This window comes from Ostrea edulis, chromosome 6, assembly GCF_947568905.1.
Source record: "Ostrea edulis chromosome 6, xbOstEdul1.1, whole genome shotgun sequence".
In the NCBI taxonomy this organism is placed as follows: Eukaryota; Metazoa; Mollusca; class Bivalvia; order Ostreida; family Ostreidae; genus Ostrea; species Ostrea edulis.
In genome coordinates this window covers 53,544,155-53,566,883 of record NC_079169.1, presented here as the reverse complement: position 1 = coordinate 53,566,883, position 22,729 = coordinate 53,544,155, and the positions used below count along the sequence as shown (strand labels likewise).

General features: G+C 34.1%; 2 protein-coding genes across 7 annotated transcripts; one reads left to right on the top strand and one right to left on the bottom strand.

Annotated features, from left to right (window-relative positions):
* Positions 1-28: 28 nt before the first annotated feature.
* LOC125667761 (pyruvate dehydrogenase protein X component, mitochondrial-like) lies at positions 29-12,906 on the bottom strand. Its single transcript, XM_048901413.2, has 11 exons — positions 12,715-12,906; positions 12,430-12,507; positions 12,103-12,203; positions 8,371-8,540; positions 5,582-5,683; positions 4,629-4,860; positions 3,599-3,674; positions 3,018-3,079; positions 2,739-2,897; positions 1,703-1,767; positions 29-504 (listed from the first exon to the last, which is right to left on the bottom strand). The coding sequence occupies exons 1-11, from the start codon at positions 12,863-12,865 to the stop codon at positions 267-269; spliced, it is 1,434 nt and encodes a 477-aa protein (XP_048757370.2). The 5' UTR covers positions 12,866-12,906; the 3' UTR covers positions 29-266.
* An 8-nt stretch (positions 12,907-12,914) lies between these two features.
* LOC125667763 (uncharacterized protein in rpcF 3'region-like) lies at positions 12,915-22,040 on the top strand. 6 transcript variants are annotated; one of them, XR_008795875.1, is made up of 6 exons: positions 12,915-13,050; positions 14,449-14,522; positions 17,958-18,077; positions 19,988-20,049; positions 20,674-20,776; positions 21,529-22,040. XR_008795875.1 is itself a non-coding variant. In XM_056140018.1 (6 exons), the coding sequence occupies exons 1-5, from the start codon at positions 13,014-13,016 to the stop codon at positions 20,289-20,291; spliced, it is 384 nt and encodes a 127-aa protein (XP_055995993.1). In that variant the 5' UTR covers positions 12,922-13,013; the 3' UTR covers positions 20,292-20,320; positions 20,674-20,759. The 6 variants fall into 6 exon arrangements, 4 of the variants coding, with proteins under 4 accessions (XP_055995993.1, XP_055995992.1, XP_055995994.1 ...); XR_008795874.1 differs by having other exon boundaries at positions 21,525-22,040; XM_056140018.1 differs by lacking the exon at positions 21,529-22,040 and adding an exon at positions 20,201-20,320 and having other exon boundaries at positions 12,922-13,050; positions 20,674-20,759.
* Positions 22,041-22,729: the final 689 nt, after the last annotated feature.

Genomic DNA, 22,729 nt, shown 5'->3' with positions numbered 1-22,729 from the left:
GTATTCATAAAGAAATGAATGTTCGATATCTATGTTCATACAGTAATTTATTTTGGTTCCTAAAAGTATTTACAGCTTGATAACAATGTGAGATAAATCCTCCATTTATCCATGAAACATTTTCAACAACAAATATATTTTTTATTAAATATTCACTATCTCACAAAAAATAAATGCACCCCACGATCATACAACATCTTAAGCACTTGCAATTAAATAGTATAGCCATACATATTTTAAAGGTAAGGAAGTGTGTTTCATCACTTTCAAACTAAAAGGGTGGAAGGGTTTTCCAACACACTCTGAAATTTCTCCAGGAACTCGGAGGCTTCACTCTCATCTATTGCACGACTGTCATATGACATTTTCACAGTCAGATACGAGTGTGGCTTTCCCTCCACAGAGGGTTTTAGCTCTGAAGTTCCAACAGCTAGCACAGCAGTTTGTGGCGGGTTAATGATGGCTGAGAATTCTCCAATTCCAAACATGCCCAGGTTGGATATTCTGAATAAATTGAGAAAAATCAATATATGCACCCAGGGGTGCATGAGCCGAGTTGCATGGGATACATTGTAAAGTCAGGAATGATGTGGCATAGTTATAATTGTGAATATTCGGATTTAAACTTTTAGAGTTATCATGCAGATCCAGATATTTCTAAAAAATTTAATCTTTTTTCAGGACTGTGACCTTGACCTTTTTTCTTCCTAACTTGCTAACCAACAATATAACAAAGTTTCATTTGATTCAGTTTTAAACTTTTCGAGTTACTGTCCAGAAACCATATTTGTCTGAAGTTTTCAATCTATTTTCGGTCACTGTGACTTTGACCTTTTTTCTCCAAAATCAATAGGGGCCTTGCTTTGCTGGTATCCAACAATATATCCAAGTTTCATTTGATTCAAATTAAAAATTTTTCGAGTTTTCCTCCTGAAACCAAACTTTTTTGGAATTTTAAATCTATTTTCGGTCACTGTGACCTTGACCTTTGACCTATTTTCTCCAAAATCAATAGGGGTCTTCCTTACCTGGTACATAACAATATCTTTAAGTATCATTTGATTAGGATTTAAACTTTCTGAGTTATTATCTGGAAACCAAATTTTTCTGAAATTTTCATTCTATTTTCGGTCACTGTGACCTTGACCTTTGACCTATTTTTTCCAAAATCGATACGGGTCTTCCTTACCTGGTACATAACAATATCTTTAAGTATCATTTGATTCGGATTTAAACTTTCTGAGTTATCATCCGGAAACCAAATTTTTTTGAAATTTTCATTCTATTTTCGGTCACTGTGACCTTGACCTTTGACCTATTTTCTCCAAAATCGATAGGGGTCTTCCTTACCTGGTACATAACAATATCTTTAAGTATCATTTCATTCGGATTTAAACTTTCCAAGTTATCATCCGGAAACCAATTGTTGACGCCCGCCCGCATCACCAAACCAATAGCCGAGTTCAACTTTGTTGCAACTCGGCTAAAAAACCACAAGTCTTGATATATATACAGGGTTCCCCTAATATTGCATTAACCAATGGCGTTCATGTTGAATGTGATGTAAAGATACATGCACTGTTGCAGTAATGGACCCTACCTACATGTATATATTGTATAGGTAACAATATCACAGGGACTGTATACTCACAACTCAAAGGTTAACAGGTCATGTGACCACTGTGGAATATAAGCAACTTACGTGAAAGACCCTCCCTGAAATTCCTGTAACTGTAACTTTCCCTCTCTGGCTTTCACAGCAAGTTCCTGTTGTAATCAAAGTATGCTTTCTTAAGGAAGAGAGAGTCCAAACAAATGAACAAAATGTACATGTATCTACACATTTACATCTAACACAGTATTGTCCAAGCTTCAGTCATTACATGAATGTTAAAATCTACATGTGTAAACTGAACAAATATTGTATGCCTGTCATCAGCATGAAATTTATTTATATGAGGTTTGATGATAAGAGCCATTCCAAGCAAAAAAGGACCATCAAGTAATTCAGTGCTGAAGTATGAACAACAGAGAATAATCCCTTCAAATAATTATACAATAATAATGATATTTAAAGCAATATTGATTGTCGTCAAGATGTTGCAGTCAATCAACGATGACAGCTGGTGATTGGTAATCATGATATCTTTCTTTAGATTGATTGATTGAATATTGTTTAACGTCCCTCTCGAGAATATTTCACTTATATGGAGACGTCACCACTGCCGGTGAAGGGCTGCAAAATTTAAACCTATGCTCGGCGCTTATGGCCATTGAGCAGGGAGGGATCTTTATCGTGCCATACCTGCTGTGACACAGGACCTAGGTTTTTGCGGTCTCATCCGTAGGACCGCCCCATTTAGTCACCTCTTATGACAAGCAAGGAGATACTGAGGACCTATTCTAACCCGGATCCCCACGGGATCTTTCTTTAGAAGTATGTTAAAAAATGATGTACCTTTTCATTATGGCATTTTAAAACATTATTAGACAAGATAAGGGTCTTTTTTGCTAGGAACTAATTAAATAGATACATGTATGGATCACAAAGTTATGAATATTCCTGAATTTAAGAAATGTACATGTCTAACAGAACTACAATTTCATTACTAGATTTATAACTTTGATTTGATAAGCACAGAATATGGAAATTGAATGACACATGACTATGTATCAAGTATGTAAGAACACCTCTGTACTGAATCTGCAGTTACAGAAACACCTGAATACAGACAAACCTTGGTGGTGGTAGAGATTTGAGATATGCTTAGGTTGACAGCATTCCTGATGATTGGAGTGATGAGGCCACTGTCTGTTGCCACAGCAACTGAGATGTCTACCGACGATTGAACTTGAACGGATTCCTCCGCCCAGTGGGAGTTCACTTTTGGTACCCTCTGTAAAAATAATTTTAATAATTTTAAAAATCAATACATGGATTTTCCATAACAAGAACAAAAATGACTGATATTGGTTGTAAACATACTATAAAACAGACATCAGTTTTTCATACTGACCTGAAGTGAGTAGCCTGCTGCCTTCACAATGATGTCATTCAATGACACTTTGGTTCCAGAATCTAACAAAAAATATAACATGATACACTAACCATATAACATTTAATTCAGTGACAATTTCTCTAAGATTGATGGATATTTTCCATTCATCAAAAATACGTAAAAACCAAAAACAAAGATCTTACGATTATATGTAGATATTTTTTTGGTATAGGAAGAATAATGCACTCTTTAATCATAACATACACGAATATAAAATGACATTTAGATAATGAATGACAAAGAAATATAACAAATTCAGTTTATACGGAATGTGAGTATTCGATCAAGTTCATTAGAATGTTTAATATAGTCATGCTGTACTTAGAAGAGTCTAACTTCATTCAACAGGAATATTTAATTATTGCCTACATTTCATACCCACAAGGGCAATTTAGTGTCTCGAGCACGACTCATCACAAGAAGATACACATACTGTCGTTTATGATGCATTTATACTTGACGGAAGACATCGGTTGAAATATATCTAATTTCTTCCTAGGGTTTAAGAAAGACGCCCCGCATGATATAGTCATACTTACCAATAAATTTTTTTCTGAGATTCATAGCCGCATCCACGTTACACTCAATAGACATGTAGGAATGAGGGATCATCGTCTACAAAAATGAATCAAAGTAGCAGAGATCAAATTTATAACCACAGCAACAAATTCATCTGCCGATGTCGGAAATTGAATGCAGTGTGATTAAAAAAAGAAAGGGATCTTCCTCACATATGAAACCATACTTGTATTCCGTGACTTAGATTCAATTTAATATAAATACTTGTCATACTTGTATTCCGTGACTTAGATTCAATTTAATATAAATACTTGTCATTCTTGTATTCCGTGACTTAGATTCAATTTAATATAAATACTTGTCATTCTTGCACAATCATAGTCTCAGTTGATGTTAGCTTCCCGATCAACCCTTAAAAGTTTTGAAATTGACATGTGCAGTACATTGAAACCAAAAGGTAAATTAAATAAAGCATTAAAAATCTGCTACATGTACATTTGAGAGCTTTGCTGTCTAACCAAAAACCTTAAAATGAGAAATATCAAAATTAAAGACAAGTTTGGTTTGTAAATTTCAATAATTCCACCAGTAGAGAATTCATGCATGAACAAAATGTTTTTTCATAGTAATATTGCTGTTTTTGTAAGACAAGTTCCCCCATCTTCCTATGAATTGATTGGGCTGATGCAGTGGTTCGATGAAGAGTGAAAGTTTATCAAAGACTCGGGCATGCCAGAATGGATGTTTTTAGTTATCATCTGAACATAACAATTCTTCACAAATTCTAGTTTATCTTAAGCTTACCATAACCTTGACCTTCAAACACGCGTGGGGCCCAAAACAATACCACTACCTTATCATCTGTTAGCAAATCATCAATAGAACTGCTTACAGATATATATTAATATGTCTAACATTTGGATATTGAAGTATAGTTGATGGCCTCCCTGAATTACCTTCCTTGCAGCAAAATAGCCACGTTCAACTCTGTTGAGATTCTGCTAAAAGTAAAGTAGAAAGATTTTGAATACCTCTGTTGTAAACCCTGACCTTTGATTGTGTGAGGCGCTGGGCAATCACTCTCCTCATGCTGGTGGTCTCTATGTCTTGGAAGCCGCCGTCTGGTGACACTGAAACAGTGGGTGGTGCCCGGGGCACTGCTTGGGCTGGCTGTACCGCTGAGGTCTTACCAGCGGATGTTGGCTTTTCTGTATGAGGGGCCTTCACACTTGCCAAATCAATTTTTGACAAATTCTTTGACTGGGCATATTTCAGAACATCTCTGAAAGATACAGAGTGCAAAACAATTACAACAATTTTGGGTTGTTTTTTTTTTGTACTCGACTATCAATTTTGAAAATTTTATTGAGTAAGTTCTTCTGAATATCATACCGGTAAATCAATAAAAAAAAAAAAAACCAAGGAAAAACCACCTTGATATAATAATTGACTGCATTTCAAAACTTTAAAATTGATCACGATGTGGAGTGTGTGGCTCAGAGGTCTAGTGGGTAAGACGAGGAATTGAAGGGTCACTTGTTCAAATTCCAGCTTTGACACTGGACTCTGCATGTTGTGTACTTAAACATGACACTTTATTGCATTGTCTCAGTCTAACCAGCTGAAAATGGGTTCCATCTTTAACTAGGGGTTAATATGGGATAAACTGATAATGTGCAGGGGGGAGTTAATATGGGATGTACTGATGCCACGCAGGGGGGAGGGGTGTGTTTTAAAACTTTCAACAGCAGAGCACCATGGAGACAAGGATCAACCTTATTAGCCATGAAGCCTATGGAAAAATGAACTAAACTACAGAATTTATAACTCATTACAGATCATTCCATGAGGTCCTGTTGCAGGGAATGTTATGTGGACTGTATACATACTCACCATTTATTGATCATTCCATGAGGTTCCTGTTGTAATGGACTAGATACATACTAACCCTTTATTAATCATTCCATGAGGTTCCTGTTGTAAGGGACTAGTTATATACTAACCCTTTATTAATCATTCCATGAGGTCCTGTTGCTGGGACTGTATGTGGACTAGATATATTGTATTCCTCAAGAAGTTTTCTAGCAGCAGGACTCATTCGAATTCTAAGAGAATATAAAATACACTAAATAGAATCAAGCAGTAGATCATAAGCTAGTCAACTTGTTTCATACACATAGTTTACATGTATACATCAAGTAATTTTAGTGTGCTGGATATGTTGACCTCTTGAGAGGATGAGGAAAATTAGCCAAAAATTGAATCACTATCATTTCAAATCATATAAATAATTAATTTTCAATAAATGAAATTGTGCTAAACAATAAAGTGCTACAATTACAAATACTTCTTGTGAAAAATCCACTATACATAAAAATTACCTGTATACAATATATTGCTAAGATTGATATTAGTTTACATGATCTTAAAACTTTAAAGAAGTACATTTTTTGTACTCAAATCAGTCTTCACGAAAACTCAGTGGTCCGAAGACCGAGGCCAGTGAATTTTACGGTCGGGTCAGTGAAAATTAAAAATCTGGAAGTCTGATGGACTTGTAGACTTTTTGTAAATCACATTAAATATAATGTTGGATTTAGATATTCTAAACGTCTTATTTGCTTAAATTTACCATCAAAATAAATCAAAAAATAGCTCATAAAGTAAGTGTTTGGACATCGTGGTTTATTTATTTCATAAAAAACGATAACTATACTTGTAATTTTCAAGATAACTTGTACGTTGATCGCGTGAATATTAAATGAACAACTTGTTGAAACAACAAAAATGGCCGCATTCTGTATCGCACCGCACACCGGTAATTGCTGCTTTATTGAATTGTCCAATTAAAATTAACTTTGTCAATTGCAGTTACATTTGTATCTCTGATTTTATGCAATATCTATAGTTTATAGAATTAATCAATCGTTTACATTTCATGTTGGTAGAGAAGGCTACTTCCTTAGGTGCACTTGGGCTGTTTTCATGTTTGTGAAAAATACGTGAATTTGTAGTCTTGTTGTTTGTGGGCGAAGAGAGAGAAAATACCGTGTACGGTGTTGTTTTTCTGGTATCGACAGAAAGGATGTCTTAGGGTGGATATGAATACGAGTAATAACCATAGTTCCAGTAAATTGTACAATTTGACAATGCATTCCATAATGTATGTGATAAATATATGAAAATTTAGGGGGCCAATAAATTTCACTGTGGGCCAGCAGGGACCTATATACTAACGGGATAGGCAACTATCGCAAGTCTCGCGATCTCTCGGACAACCCCATTCATATGCAAATGAGCCCCGCGAGATGTAAGATGGCGTATTTCAGATGTAAACAGAAGATTCCGGTTTTTTTCTCATCCAGTTTCTGCAGGTAGGGAATAATTATTGTGTTGATAAAACAAGATTAGTGCTACAAATACTTTAAATAATCTCTTGTGCTATCAAAAATTTGTTATGATGTTTTAATAGCACGTTAAATTGACCATCAAATTTAAACAGAAACGCATGAAATATTATTTGCATTGTTACTGCAGACAATGAATTTTTACAGTGTATGTTGATAGTAAGCCAATTACTAATCATAAATTAATTATAGTACTGTTTTGATAGCATAAGTACTAGGGGCGATCAAAGAAATCTCAGGGGTTACCTATGTTTATTTAGCGCTTGCATAGTAAACTTCCCGTCTTTGTTGTTTTAAGCATGTTGAAAGAAATAATGATGAGTACAAAGTTGTGTACCCAAATAATCATTGTAACAATAAAATAAACTATTCTTCCCATTTTTAAGACTTTTGTTGTTAACATTTCGTAAGTTTTATTTCCCTTTATCTATCACGTTACGATTAAATTGAAAAACAAAATGGGTTATGTCTTACACTTTTGTCAAAAATTGTTTCGTACATATACCTCAGAGAAATTTACAGATTTTCCATGTTTTGATATCAAAAAATTAAAAAACTATGATTGTTATAAATTGAGAGTGTTCTCCGCTTGGATAATACAGAGAATAATAACCCGTAAGGCACCACAATCTCCAGCTGTGTTGTGTAAACATACCCAAGCGACACCACGCTTGGGCAGTCATTCGTAACTGATCTTTAATTACTATGAAAACACCACATGATTGGCTAAAGCAGGGATCATAAACACAAAGATAACATTACTTACCATGTCGTAAATAACTTTTTCGATCGCAGATAAGACCAATTAAGGCAGTGTAAGCAGTTAAAGTAACAATCTGGGAGTCTTCTCGCTTGAAATTCAAAATGGCGCCAATGAAAATAAGCCGATCTCGCAAGATCTCGTGACGTACTAGAGTTCATCAGGTTTACACAGTTTAGTATAAGAGTTGCCTATCCCATTAGTATATAGGTCCCTGGGGCCAGTAAATTCAGACAGTTCACTGGTCTGACTGGCCAGCAAGTTTTAAATGTTTTCGTGAAGACTGTCAAATTAATTTTGATTGTATTGAAACAAGAGACCCAAATGCCATAATGTTCACCTGAGGCTGTGTCGTTATGCTCTAACTGAAACTTTTAATCACACATTCTGCTATTTTTTAAAATGTTGATTTCTATTTCTTAATTTGAGAGTTAACTTGAAAATGTTTATCTTTAACAAATAAATGTTCATACACAGCCTAAATAAAACCAGCTCCCTTCTTCTAATCTCCTATCCTAACATGAAATGAGAAGGCTGGTCTTATTCATACTGTGTACAGAATATGTATGAGAGGCCTCACAATATTCAGCTCTGAAGTTTTAACAATATCAGTTTCATTATGAACCTTGCAGTAGGTGTTGCTGTTGTTTCAGTATCAGAGGAGCCTGAGGATTGTGAAGATTCTGATGATGAATCTGATGATGTTGGAATCTCTGCATTCTCCCAGTCATCGCCTTCCTCTACCATTACCGCAATCAATGATCCAATCAGCACATCCTTTGTGTTTTCCTGTTTCTAAAATATAAGATAAGTACATGTATATACATGATATAACTAATGTCAGATAAAAAAGAGCTTTTTAGGAATTATTCTACGTTTAGGAAGATATGAGCCCCTTTGGAATAATTAGGAAATTGATATCATAGCACCTGATCCCACCTCTGGTGTGTCCAGGGGTCTGTGTTTGCCCAAACCTCTATTTTGTATTGTTTATAGGAGTTATGAGATTGATTGCTGTTCGTTATCTTCACTTTTTATATACAAGGTAGTACTTTGATGAGGGGTCAACAGGGTATGGTAGAGGGAGGGGAAGGGGACAAAAACCTTAGTAGGAGTATTTCAAAAGGATTATACATGTAGAAGACTTATAAAATAAGAATAATATTGTTTAGTCGGTATTAGTGACTCATCATATGACATATGAATATCATAATTAAAAATATAAAACTCATAATGGCCGTGAAGGTAATATATTATAAATTCATAATCAACACATGTAACTAGTGGTGTTCCAATCATCGATTATAATCGAAAATCAGTCGATTGTTGGCAAATTCTAAGCACTCGATTATGAAAATATTATTCCAATTAATCGGTTTTTAGATTTTGTTTTCTCAAGGACTGTAGGATTTGAAGAATATTCCTGCCGTGACCTATCTATTAACCTTAAAGTTTTGTTTATTGTAATGGCGGCGCACATGAAAGCGAAAGAATTCATACCCGGGAAAATTGTATTGACTTTTATAAATGCAATTAAAGGTTATCAAGATAGTAAATGAATAACAAATACAAACTGAAAATATTCATTTACACAATCTCTGCATAGAAACAACAAATATAAACATAGATAATATTTATTTACACTTTTTCAACATGTAGTTAAATGACTTGTATTATAGAATTTCTCTATGTCCAATTATAATCGATAATTAGTTAGGTACGGTAAACCAATCATTGATTATGAAATTCTCACCGATTCCCATCATTACATGTAACACTACCAATAAAAATGTTCAAAGTAAAACTATACAACATTTTACTGTTTGTTGTTGTTTACCAGTATTGTACTGTTTGTTGTTGTTTGTCAGTATTGTACTGTTTGTTGTTGCTTGTCAGTATTTTACTGTTTGGTGTTGTTTGTCAGTATTTTACTGTTTGGTGTTCTTTACCAGTATTGTACTGTTTGTTGTTGTTAGTCAGTATTTTACTGTTTGTTGTTGTTTACCAGTGTTGTACTGTTTGTTGTTGTTTGTCAGTATTGTACTGTTTGTTGCTGTTTGTCAGTATTTTACTGTTTGTTGTTGTTAGTCAGTATTGTACTGTTTGTTGCTGTTTGTCAGTATTGTACTGTTTGTTGTTGTTTGTCAGTATTTTACTGTTTGTTGTTGTTTGTCAGTATTTTACTGTTTGTTGTTGTTTGTCAGTATTTTACTGTTTGTTGTTGTTTGTCAGTATTTTACTGTTTGTTGTTGTTAGTCAGTATTTTACTGTTTGTTGTTGTTTGTCAGTATTTTACTGTTTGTTGCTGTTAGTCAGTATTTTACTGTTTGTTGCTGTTTGTCAGTATTTTACTGTTTGTTGTTGTTTGTCAGTATTTTACTGTTTGTTGTTGTTTGTCAGTATTTTACTGTTTGTTGTTGTTTGTCAATATTTTACTGTTTGTTGTTGTTTGTCAGTATTTTACTGTTTGTTGTTGTTTGTCAGTATTTTACTGTTTGTTGTTGTTTGTCAGTATTTTACTGTTTGTTGTTGTTTGTCAGTATTTTACTGTTTGTTGTTGTTTGTCAGTATTTTACTGTTTGTTGTTGTTAGTCAGTATTTTACTGTTTGTTGTTGTTTGTCAGTATTTTACTGTTTGTTGTTGTTTGTCAGTATTTTACTGTTTGTTGTTGTTTGTCAGTATTTTACTGTTTGTTGTTGTTTGTCAGTATTTTACTGTTTGTTGTTGTTTGTCAGTATTTTACTGTTTGTTGCTGTTTGTCAGTATTTTACTGTTTGTTGTTGTTTGTCAGTATTGTACTGTTTGTTGTTGTTTGTCAGTATTTTACTGTTTGTTGTTGTTTGTCAGTATTTTACTGTTTGTTGTTGTTTGTCAGTATTTTACTGTTTGTTGTTGTTAGTCAGTATTGTACTGTTTGTTGTTGTTTGTCAGTATTGTACTGTTTGTTGTTGTTTGTCAGTATTTTACTGTTTGTTGTTGTTTGTCAGTATTTTACTGTTTGTTGTTGTTTGTCAGTATTGTACTGTTTGTTGTTGTTTGTCAGTATTTTACTGTTTGGTGTTCTTTACCAGTATTGTACTGTTTGTTGTTGTTTGTCAGTATTTTACTGTTTGTTGTTGTTTGTCAGTATTTTACTGTTTGTTGTTGTTTGTCAGTATTTTACTGTTTGTTGTTGTTTGTCAGTATTTTACTGTTTGGTGTTCTTTACCAGTATTGTACTGTTTGTTGTTGTTTGTCAGTATTGTACTGTTTGTTGTTATTTGTCAGTATTGTACTGTTTGTTGTTGTTTGTCAGTATTTTACTGTTTGTTGTTGTTTGTCAGTATTTTACTGTTTGTTGTTGTTTGTCAATATTTTACTGTTTGTTGTTGTTTGTCAGTATTTTACTGTTTGTTGTTGTTTGTCAGTATTTTACTGTTTGTTGTTGTTTGTCAGTATTTTACTGTTTGTTGTTGTTTGTCAGTATTTTACTGTTTGTTGTTGTTTGTCAGTATTTTACTGTTTGTTGTTGTTAGTCAGTATTTTACTGTTTGTTGTTGTTTGTCAGTATTTTACTGTTTGTTGTTGTTTGTCAGTATTTTACTGTTTGTTGTTGTTTGTCAGTATTTTACTGTTTGTTGCTGTTTGTCAGTATTTTACTGTTTGTTGTTGTTTGTCAGTATTTTACTGTTTGTTGCTGTTTGTCAGTATTTTACTGTTTGTTGTTGTTTGTCAGTATTGTACTGTTTGTTGTTGTTTGTCAGTATTTTACTGTTTGTTGTTGTTTGTCAGTATTTTACTGTTTGTTGTTGTTTGTCAGTATTTTACTGTTTGTTGTTGTTAGTCAGTATTGTACTGTTTGTTGTTGTTTGTCAGTATTGTACTGTTTGTTGTTGTTTGTCAGTATTTTACTGTTTGTTGTTGTTTGTCAGTATTTTACTGTTTGTTGTTGTTTGTCAGTATTTTACTGTTTGGTGTTCTTTACCAGTATTGTACTGTTTGTTGTTGTTTGTCAGTATTTTACTGTTTGTTGTTGTTTGTCAGTATTTTACTGTTTGTTGTTGTTTGTCAGTATTTTACTGTTTGTTGTTGTTTGTCAGTATTTTACTGTTTGGTGTTCTTTACCAGTATTGTACTGTTTGTTGTTGTTTGTCAGTATTGTACTGTTTGTTGTTGTTTGTCAGTATTGTACTGTTTGTTGTTGTTAGTCAGTATTTTACTGTTTGTTGTTGTTTGTCAGTATTTTACTGTTTGTTGTTGTTTGTCAGTATTTTACTGTTAGTTGCTGTTTATCAGTATTGTACTGTTTGTTGCTGTTTACCAGCATTGTACAGTTTGTTGCTGTTTACCAGTATTGTACAGTTTGTTGCTGTTTACCAGTATTTTAGCTAGTACGCCCTCTTCCTCTGTATCCAGTGAAACCACTGCCTTATCAGTCTGGATATCACACAACACGTCACCGGGAGATATGGGGTCACCTTCAGAATAGATTGCATGTTATGTATAAAGCGACTGTACATCAATCTTAAACCCCTAAAAAACTTTATAATATTGAATTAACAAAGTGTGAAAATACTTCTGTGGTTTCAGCACTTGGACGGGAAGAAGAAGTGTCTCCTACTGCTTTCGATTAGATCAATTAATTTCATATTTGCAAAAACAGCACATTACACCTGTCGTGCAGTACTTTACACAGGTACACACCTTCTTTTTTGTGCCATTTAACAATGGTGCCTTCTGTCATTGTTGGGGACAAGGCTGGCATTTGGATTGGTATTGATGCTGGATGAAATCAACAAAACCACACGTCAATCAAATTTATCTTTATCGCTCAATTTACTCTATCGCAATATTACACTCATATCGATTCTAAGATTATAAAGCACCGTTGAACTTAAGGCAAATACATAGGTACAAAAACAAAAATTGAGATAGATCTATAGAGGAAATTCGAATGAAAATACTCGCTTCATAAAAATAATGGGTTACCTTCACGTTTTCTGTCAAGGTGGAATAACCTGAATTCAGATGCTGATCTTTGAGCGATACTACATGGATCATATTGCAGAATATGTCGTAGACTTCTGGAAAATTTTAGCGATCTGCGGCCAAAGTGACCGAATGCAGACGCCATTATCATAGAACGTCTTTCAAACGTTTCGCCATATGGAAACACTAAGCATTCTATTAACATCGATTAAAATAGCTAACAAAATGAAAGTAGGCGTAGCAAAGAGATTTGAACATCCGACAGTCAGCTAGTTGATAGTTTAGGATTCCTAATTGCAATGGACAAACCATTTTCGGTGCTGTTTGTATGTTTAGGTAAGAAGGAAGAACAGTAGCGGAATGTGGGGAGGGGTTGAGAAGTACAGGTACTGAAAACTGAAGTGTGGATAGCGTGTATTGATAATTGACCAGGTTGGGAACACTTCCCCTACAGCGAGATATTCTCGCAAAAACGCGATAATCCCTCTCTAGCGAGAGTAAATATATCCCGTACAACTGACAAAAACACCTATGGAGGGCATATCTTCGTGTTTCACCTGAAAAGAAGAAAAAGTGCTAAAATGCCTGATACTTAATATGCAAATTTATATATCAATCAAAACTAAAACACTCAAGATATGCATTGGATTTCAGACTGCTTCCCTCTTACGGAGCAACTTTGATATGCAATTTCTTGACTGTGTTGTCAATTTTATAGAGACAATGCGCGTCATGTTGAGTGTTTGTCGCACTTGTTCAGCATTGCAGAGAATTTGCCATTACTTTCAATAAAGACACCAAAACACCTGTTTATGGTAATTAATGTTTACTTTCTCGCTAAAGAGGGATAATCGCGTTTTAGCGAGAAGATCTCGCAATAGGGGAAGTTTTCCCAACCTGTTAAATAATTTAGTCTTGTGTACATGTGGTAGTGCGAGTGATATGGCATTTATTCCTACTAGCTCTGGCTAGTGGGTTAACCCTTTAGCTCAATATGGTAGAGTGCTGGACTTGTGTGCCAGAGACCTGGGTTCAAATCCCATCAGAGGCATAAAAATGTCTCTGTTACATATGTAACACACACCCTCTCCCTTTAGACCCAATGAAAAAATGAATTTAGAACCAATAATTTACTCAAAATATGTGATTTCCCTGCAGATCATTCTCATAAGTCGTTTTGAATAGTCAGTTTCCCCTTTCTGTTCAGCTTTTAAAATTGAGTTGACCACTTGTGAGTTACTAATTTTCAAAAGTTATAGAAAGTAGAAACTGACTATTCAGAACGACATATAAGGGTGATTGGTCGGGAAATCACATATAATTATGGATATATCATTAGTGCAATATTTTTTTTTTCATTGGGTAGAAAGGGGGTATGTACATAGATCAACCCACGCTATCCATTTCAGGTGCCTATGATGGGAAGAGGAGGGGATTATGGGGTTGTACAATAGGGCCCTTGAATTTGTACTTACATAAACACATACCATACACACAGTAATGTAAAGGCACAGACTGATCTACAAACACAGGTCTACATCAACTAGGACTGCCGATGTCTAAGACATAAATTTATCTGTCTCATTGGGCAAGTAGAACTGATATTTTGTGAAAGATACACAAAGCTTAAGTTGAAAGTGTAGTGTGTTTAAAATTGCATTTATATTTTACCATGTTTTGTATTTTGTTGTTTTAGTGAAGAAATCAAAATTATGTAAATGACATGAATTTCAGGAAATACATGTCGATCTACGATGTCGGAGGGTATTTTTCATCATTTGGTAAAATCTAAAGGACTCCAAGACCAAGTAAGGACAGAATTCAGTAGCACTGAGAATTTTTAGGAGGAGGTTTATCTTTCGGCCTGTCATTGATGTGAAAAGTTCAGTGTTTGATTGGAATTTGTATTTAATATCATTTAAATGAAAGCATATATAATGCAGTTAAGATAGTGATTGCAAGGCATCACGTGGTTTATTCAATAATCAGACATGTAGTACATGTATCTAAAAAGAGACTATTTTCGTTTCCGATTCTGAAATACGTCAAGCGCTTTACCATCAGTAATAATGACAGACAATGGAAACAAAGACTTGTCAGCTATAACCAGACACAGGGTAAAGTGAAATTATGTTTAGAAATATACTAATAAAATACAATACAAATGAAAAATCCCTTATGTTTTAATTATCTTTTAAATAATAATCATTAGGCTCCAAGTCTCCATGATACATACCCCCCCCCCCCCCCCCCCCCCCCCCCCCCCCGTTAATTTGCAGTCTTGCAGCACGTAAATTTATTTCACAAACCACTAGGCCTATTAAAATCATAATATATAATGCTATGAATTTCATAACATGTATATAGTGTTAGTGCATATAAATCTAAAATGCTACAATGTAACGTGGATGTTAAGAGAAATCAAAAAGTCTGTATTCTAAAAAGCAGCACTTGCTGTTAATATCTTTTTCTCAATTAGTTCAGTTATTTCTTATAATATAAAAAAATAAGAAGAAAGTTTTGTTGTTGTTTGATAATTGCTTGGTTTGAAAGGAGAACAAAAAGACGTTGCAGGTATCAACGTCACAATGCACAGTTTACATCGGATGGGTTATATTTCCTGCGTTTTTAACATACACTTCCAGAGCATGAATATACAAGTAATTTCAAACAGAAAGTAATTAAAACATCTCCAAAGCAACAGTTCTATCATTCTATGTGGAATAATTTCAATAATAAACATCTAAACATTTTTATAGTTTAAATGAGTTAGAATAGATACAAGTAAGATGCATATTTATTGTAATTATCATATGCAGCAATTAAACGTAAGGAGGGGGAGGGGGTGACTATAGTGATCATAGCGCCTTAGTAAACCTGAAAACCAATATTGATACTTTCAGGAAAAATTCCAACTAGCATATGTTAAAACATTTAAAAATAAAAAAAAATTCATTGGTCATTTATTTCTCAGGGGTAAAAATATGTCTGCTTTGGTGAATAATTGCTTTCTAAAAATTGCGAAATTGCTCATAAGCAGGCCTGCTTTTATTTCATATGAAAATAAATGGACATATTAATACAAATTATATATTATTTAAGGCTTTAACTTCAATTTGATATAAAATTTGTATTACTTACCCCTTTTGTATCATTTTTAAACATCATCTGAAATACCTGTACCATTTATTACGGAAAGTCGACAAGAGGGGTTACTATGACAACCGTGGTGTAACAATTTCCTTGAAAACCATATATGATACTTTCATAATGAGTTACAGATACTGTCAACTACAAAATATGTAAAAATCAAAAAAATTCATAGATTCATTAATTTTCAATGACCCATGCAATCACTACCTTAAATGTAAAATATAGTTTCTATATAGTTGTAAGCATTTATTAGTATACTTTTTTAAAATCTAACTCCTAGACAATGTCACATTTACATGTTGGTTTTTAGATCACCCAACTGTCCAGTCACTGAGGTGGCCTATTGCTGTTCATGCCTACTCGTTGTGCATCTATCCATTGTTAAATTTTCCACATTATCAACTTCCTCTCAGAAACCAGTCAACTAAATGTGTGTCAGAGCTCAAAATAATCGATGGCCCGATAGTCCGGGGCCAGTAAATTATGCACTTGAGCTAGTGATTTTTAAAGAACACGTGCCCTTGGGGAAAATTGATTTAATACTTATCAAAATTTCTCAACCATTGGACAAGTAAATATTAGACATGTGTGTCCAGATTTTTAGTGTACACAAATTCACTTTTTGTGAAGTTATACTATGTATGAAGTAACAAAATGTAGATAAATTCAAGAATGTTTCTAAGAACGAGTTGTCTTAAGCGGAGTATACAATCGGCAACCATCAGATGATTTCTCTACACTTTACACAAATTAAGATACGAGTCACAGGAGGAGTTCTGAGTTAGTTTATCTAAGAAGTGTGTTTTCCGCTGCAAGAGCCTTAGAATGAGCTGTCTACTTTTGTGATGTTTTTGTAATTCAGTGACATTACACTTTCACAAATGACAAGAAAAGTGAAGATGCATGATGCCAATTATTTTCTAAGGTTTTAAGTGAAAAACATGAATAAGATAATATGATTACGACATTTTTTAAACCTGCTGTTGGTGCTAGTTTCAATAAACACGATAATAGGCCTAATCATGAAAATTGGACCAGTCATTTTCATATCAACTGATCCGACGGGACAGTAAAAGTTATCAATTGACCAGTAAGAATCTAAGTTGATAGCCCAAGTGACCAGTGAATAAAAATAATTATTTCTAGCCCTGTGTGTGTACATACATTAGCATTTCTAGGGTGCAGCTAGCAAATGTTGATTGTAAAATTTTCTGGACACTGTCCCCTTTAGATCCAAAAAATATTAAAAGTGACACAAACTCTAGATATCTTTGTCATTACTCCATAACATATAACAGACAAACTGAGTACAAATGTACTTATTTTTCATGAGCACTCAGGCGTCTACTATAATTGTGAAATTCTCAAACTTAAGGATCAGGGGCTCAGGTCTCAGGAGTTCAGGTTTTTATAGGTTATATGTATAAAAATGTATTTCATCTTCAGAACATGTGAAACTCGTGGTCCCTGATTCGGGGTTCAGGCCCCCAGGGGAGGTTTCTATGACTCATATGCTAAAAATAAATTATATGTTTGATTATCTTCTTTACTGCTGAACATGTTATGTAGCAGGTGTATAGCCCTGTCAACTAAGTTTTGGATGATACAATATAGCAATATTCATGTCAGTTTGTCCATCCCTCTGTCTTCTGACCTGTCATTAGTACAGTCAGTAAAGAGCTCCAATGATTCATGTGCAGAAGGACCAGGTTCTTTCACAGGCCGTGACAGACCTCGTTCATTAAGATAGGTAAAAACTGGTAAAAAGGTCAGAAATATATTTGTCTTAGGCTATAATGTTGTAGTGAAGAGATTCAAGGAACTCATTATTGTCATTTTTTATGAGAGACATTTAGTCACAACTTTTAAACATATATTAAGATCAGTGGTGAAAACAGTTATAAATAGATATATTCAGACAATCAAATTAAAATAAATATTCATTGTTGTTGGCTACAAAAAACTGACAATATCCAGTTCAGAGTTTGAAAGATGCAATACACTTGAATCATCAACCTACACATTTCTAAGTAGTTTTTTGCTCAGGTGACCATTAAGGCTTATGGGCTTCTTGCTTCCTTTCCTTACAGTGGAATATAGATAGTGCTGGCATAGCTAACTGGCATGAAGGAAAACCCCCAGATGAATTTACAGTAGCAATGTTACAGCGAAATAATATGATGGATGGATACCATCATAGAGCTAGACAGGTGGGTACCTCAATAAAGCTAGACAAGTGGGTACCTCAATAAAGCTAGACAAGTGGGTACCTCTATAGAACTAGATAGGTGGGTACCTCTATAGAACTAGATAGGTGGGTACCTCTATAGAACTAGACAAGTGGGTACCTCTATAGAACTAGATAGGTGGGTACCTCTATAGAACTAGATAGGTGGGTATCTCTATAGAACTAGACAAGTGGGTATCTCTATAGAACTAGATAGGTGGGTATCTCTATAGAACTAGATAGGTGGGTATCTCTATAGAACTAGATAGGTGGGTACCTCTATAGAACTAGATAGGTGGGTACCTCTATAGAACTAAATAGGTGGGTATCTCTATAGCACTAGATAGGTGGGTATCTCTATAGAACTAGACAAGTGGGTATCTCTATAGCACTAGATAGGTGGGTATCTCTATAGAACTAGACAATTGGGTATCTCTATAGCACTAGATAGGTGGGTATCTCTATAGAACTAGATAGGTGGGTACCTCTATAGAACTAGATAGGTGGGTATCTCTATAGAACTAGACAAGTGGGTATCTCTATAGCACTAGATAGGTGGGTATCTCTATAGAACTAGATAGGTGGGTATCTCTATAGAACTAGATAGGTGGGTATCTCTATAGCACTAGATAGGTGGGTACCTCTATAGAACTAGATAGGTGGGTATCTCTATAGAACTAGACAAGTGGGTATCTCTATAGCACTAGATAGGTGGGTATCTCTATAGAACTAGATAGGTGGGTACCTCTATAGAACTAGATAGGTGGGTATCTCTATAGAACAAGACAAGTGGGTATCTCTATAGCACTAGATAGGTGGGTATCTCTATAGAACTAGATAGGTGGGTACCTCTATAGAACTAGATAGGTGGGTACCTCTATAGAACTAGATAGGTGGGTATCTCTATAGAACTAGATAGGTGGGTATCTCTATAGAACTAGATAGGTGGGTATCTCTATAGAACTAGACAAGTGGGTATCTCTATAGAACTAGACAGGTGGGTATCTCTATAGCACTAGATAGGTGGGTATCTCTATAGAACTAGATAGGTGGGTATCTCTATAGAACTAGATAGGTGGGTACCTCTATAGAACTAGACAAGTGGGTATCTCTATAGCACTAGATAGGTGGGTATCTCTATAGAACTAGATAGGTGGGTATCTCTATAGAACTAGACAAGTGGGTATCTCTATAGAACTAGATAGGTGGGTATCTCTATAGCACTAGATAGGTGGGTATCTCTATAGAACTAGATAGGTGGGTACCTTTATAGAACTAGACACGTGGGTATCTCTATAGAACTAGACAAGTGAGTATCTCTATAGAACTAGACACGTGGGTATATCTATAGAACTAGACAAGTGGGTATCTCTATAGAACTAGATAGGTGGGTACCTTTATAGAACTAGATAGGTGGGTACCTTTATAGAACTAGATAGGTGGGTACCTCTATAGAACTAGATAGGTGGGTACCTCTATAGAACTAGATAGGTGGGTACCTCTATAGAACTAGACAAGTGGGTATCTCTATAGAACTAGATAGGTGGGTACCTCTATAGAACTAGATAGGTGGGTACTTCAAAAATTGAGTCCTCACAGAATGTAACAATTCCATATTATATATAATTATCTACCTAGATAATATATATCATTTAATAATCTCTGTTATTTATTTTTATTTGTTTATTCATATATATAATTATATATATATATATTATCTGTAGAAAGATTTCACAAGATTATAAATTCATCGTTTATTTTTATAAAAGAATGAGAATGGACTTGGTAACTAATGATTTGTACATTATATAGCAAATGTTCATGAATTTTTGTGTCTGATTGTTAGCTTGGGTATCATAACTATTAATAATTAAAATGTGTTTCAATTGACAGATAACAGAAGCTGATTTTACAAAGTTTAAATTTATTCTTGGAATGGATGATTATAATTTAAGGTAAAGTTAATTGCTTGTTGACATCGAAGTTTCCATCTTATTAAAGGCCTAGTTTTGAAACTGAGATTTTCTTGGTTGAGTGGACTAGCGTTAAGCCTGGGGGAGACATCAAGTTGAGAGCTTATTCAATTAACTTGTGTTGAATATACAGAAAGTCAGGTGTCTGCACTCTACTTGATGTATTTGATGGTGGAGCGGTCAGCTGGGCTCGAACGCTGGTGGCCAGTAAGCTCAGTTGGTAGAGCACCTGACTAGAGATTCAGGGATCCAGGTTCATTTGCAATTCATTCCTTTCAATTAATGATATTAATAATATTCATTATTTCAAATTTTGTTCACCTATCTCAAATTTTCATTTAAAAAGTTTAAAATAGAATACAGGTATTGTTACATCTGCATGTATAGACACCAGACTACATGTATATATTCCTGTATATTTCATCTGTCAATACTCCTGGTCCATAACTGACAAAATTGCACCACTGTAACTCAGCCTTGCTTTGGAAATTTAGTCTTATTTACTGACATCAGGAGATCTAAGCAGAAAAACTAGAATTAGAGTTTTTTCAAATTTTAGCCGATAGTAATTTAAATCACATTGTCTTGGAATTTCTTTATTTTCAGTGACCTTAAAAAAGTATTACCACAGCAGTGTTGAGCAAAAATTCAGTTACTAGGGCAGTATGATATTAAAGGGGAAGATCCACAAATTTATGATCCTTATATGGCAAGTAATTTAGAGCTCTCTCTCTTTCTCTCTCTCTCTCTCTCTCTCTCTCTCTCTCTCTCTCTCTCTCTCTCTCTCTCTCTCTCTCTCTTTTGGTTATAGTTTATAATGCTCCCCAAAACATTAAGGGGGAGCATATAGTCAGCCTCATATCTGTCCATCCGTTCGACCTCATATCTTCCAACGCTTTCGTTAGATCTAGAAATTGCTCACAAATATTCCTTGAGACAAGAACTTTTGAGCAAATTTGAGTCTTTCAAGGTAATTTTGGAAAGGTCACTCAGAACTCAGAAGAATAAAAGCAATATTCTAGCCTTAAATCTGTGTTATGTAAACAAAGACTTGAGTCTTTTAATGTACATACTAACAAACCAATGAAATATTAATTTTGTAATATAAAGCCACAAAGTTTAACTTGTAGATGACACATTTTACCCAAGGAATGCTTGAAATGTGAAAGATATAATAAACTTAGATCAATATCCATTTCTTTTAAAAAATTTGTAAACAATAACATACCGCAATCTTTGTTTACAAAACAAGTAATAAACTCTCTAAAATGAGCTTCTGTGATAATGTATAACCCTAATTTTTATATGAAATCTTTTAAACACACTAGACATGCAGTAGGTTTTGATCATTGAAAGTGAAAAACAAAATTTTTGGGAAAATCGTTAATCCGTACCTTTAAGCTGCATAGTCTTGATTAGATACATGTCATTAATTATATTGTTGTGTAATTTCTCAGTCAGAAATTGAAGTATTTGAGGAAGTATACACCAAATGTCTCCGATGTTGTCAGAGATTCCTGGAGTCTCAAACCGACCAGCTTCCACGGACAGAACTGTAAACGCAATATATTGTGTGATTATTTATTTATTTATGCGCAATATAATGTTACAATTATTTATTAGTTTATTTTTACGCAATACAATATTTGTTTATTTGTTCTTGTATTTGACGTATAACTATAGGCATGCACTTGTATATTCTCAGTACAGACTCAGGTGTTCTCACGTCTCCACTTTTCTTACTGTGATACAAAGAATTTTTAAGGATATAATAATCAGTATATATACATATATGACCTAATTAAATTGATTATTTCTGTTTTAGATTTGTTTTTAACTTACTATTAAAGTAATTCTATAGTGTTAACTATTGATCTCATGTATGAATCATTGAAATGTATACATGTATTTATGCGATGTATTTAATTTTATTAAAATTGTTGAAGACGAATAAATTTTTATAGAAGAATTAATATATATCTAGCTGTTCTGTTTACATCAAGAAAAAGTGACAAAATGCATCATATACATTATGTGGTGCATCAGATTGTAGCTCATCTTTGTCTTTATGCCCTCTTAAGATCAAAGATTGGGAAGGAGGGGGTCATCATTGTTTTTGTCCTGTCTAATTTTAATATAACACTGCTCATAACTTTTGAATGCAGTTGAGGAATAGGGCTCTCATATTTTCATATATACATATTGTAACAACAACTTTCTTTTGGTACCAATGATTTTGACCTTGGAGTTTAACCTACAAAGTACTTATAAGAAAAGGAACTATTTACGATGGGATTTTCATATTTGTATATAGGATCGATTTCTGATGACATGAAGTTTCATTTGATACCAGATTTTTTTTTATATACATAATTACATTGAAGTTTGGTCCATAACTTTGGAATGGTGAATACTATTCAAAAGCACATTTTTATGACAAGAACTGTCTATTTTGGCCAATACTAGTGATCTTGACCTTGGAGTTTGATCTACTTTGAGGTAGAGACTTTCTTGTGCCACATTTCCATTAAAATTACTCTTGTTTGCGGAAGTATTAGTTGGTGATAATGTATTCTTGTCTTATCAATTTTTAAATGACTAACTCAACTTTGTTCACTGCCTTCCCCTTTTCACTTTACAAAGATATTTATCCCCACCCCCT

Excerpts from the sequence above, each read along its gene's own strand:
- LOC125667763 (XM_056140017.1), top strand. The coding sequence starts at position 13,014 with ATGGACAAACCATTTTCGGTGCTGTTTGTATGTTTAG. Across the intron at positions 13,051-14,448 it reads GGTGCTGTTTGTATGTTTAG|GAAATACATGTCGATCTACG; the intron begins GTAAGAAGGAAG and ends CATGAATTTCAG. Across the intron at positions 14,523-17,957 it reads CTAAAGGACTCCAAGACCAA|TGGAATATAGATAGTGCTGG; the intron begins GTAAGGACAGAA and ends CTTTCCTTACAG.
- LOC125667761 (XM_048901413.2), bottom strand. The coding sequence starts at position 12,865 with ATGATAATGGCGTCTGCATTCGGTCACTTTGGCCGCAGATCGCTAAAA. Across the intron at positions 2,898-3,017 it reads CAGCAGGCTACTCACTTCAG|AGGGTACCAAAAGTGAACTC; the intron begins GTCAGTATGAAA and ends TTATTTTTACAG. Across the intron at positions 505-1,702 it reads TTTCAGGGAGGGTCTTTCAC|AATATCCAACCTGGGCATGT; the intron begins GTAAGTTGCTTA and ends CAATTTATTCAG.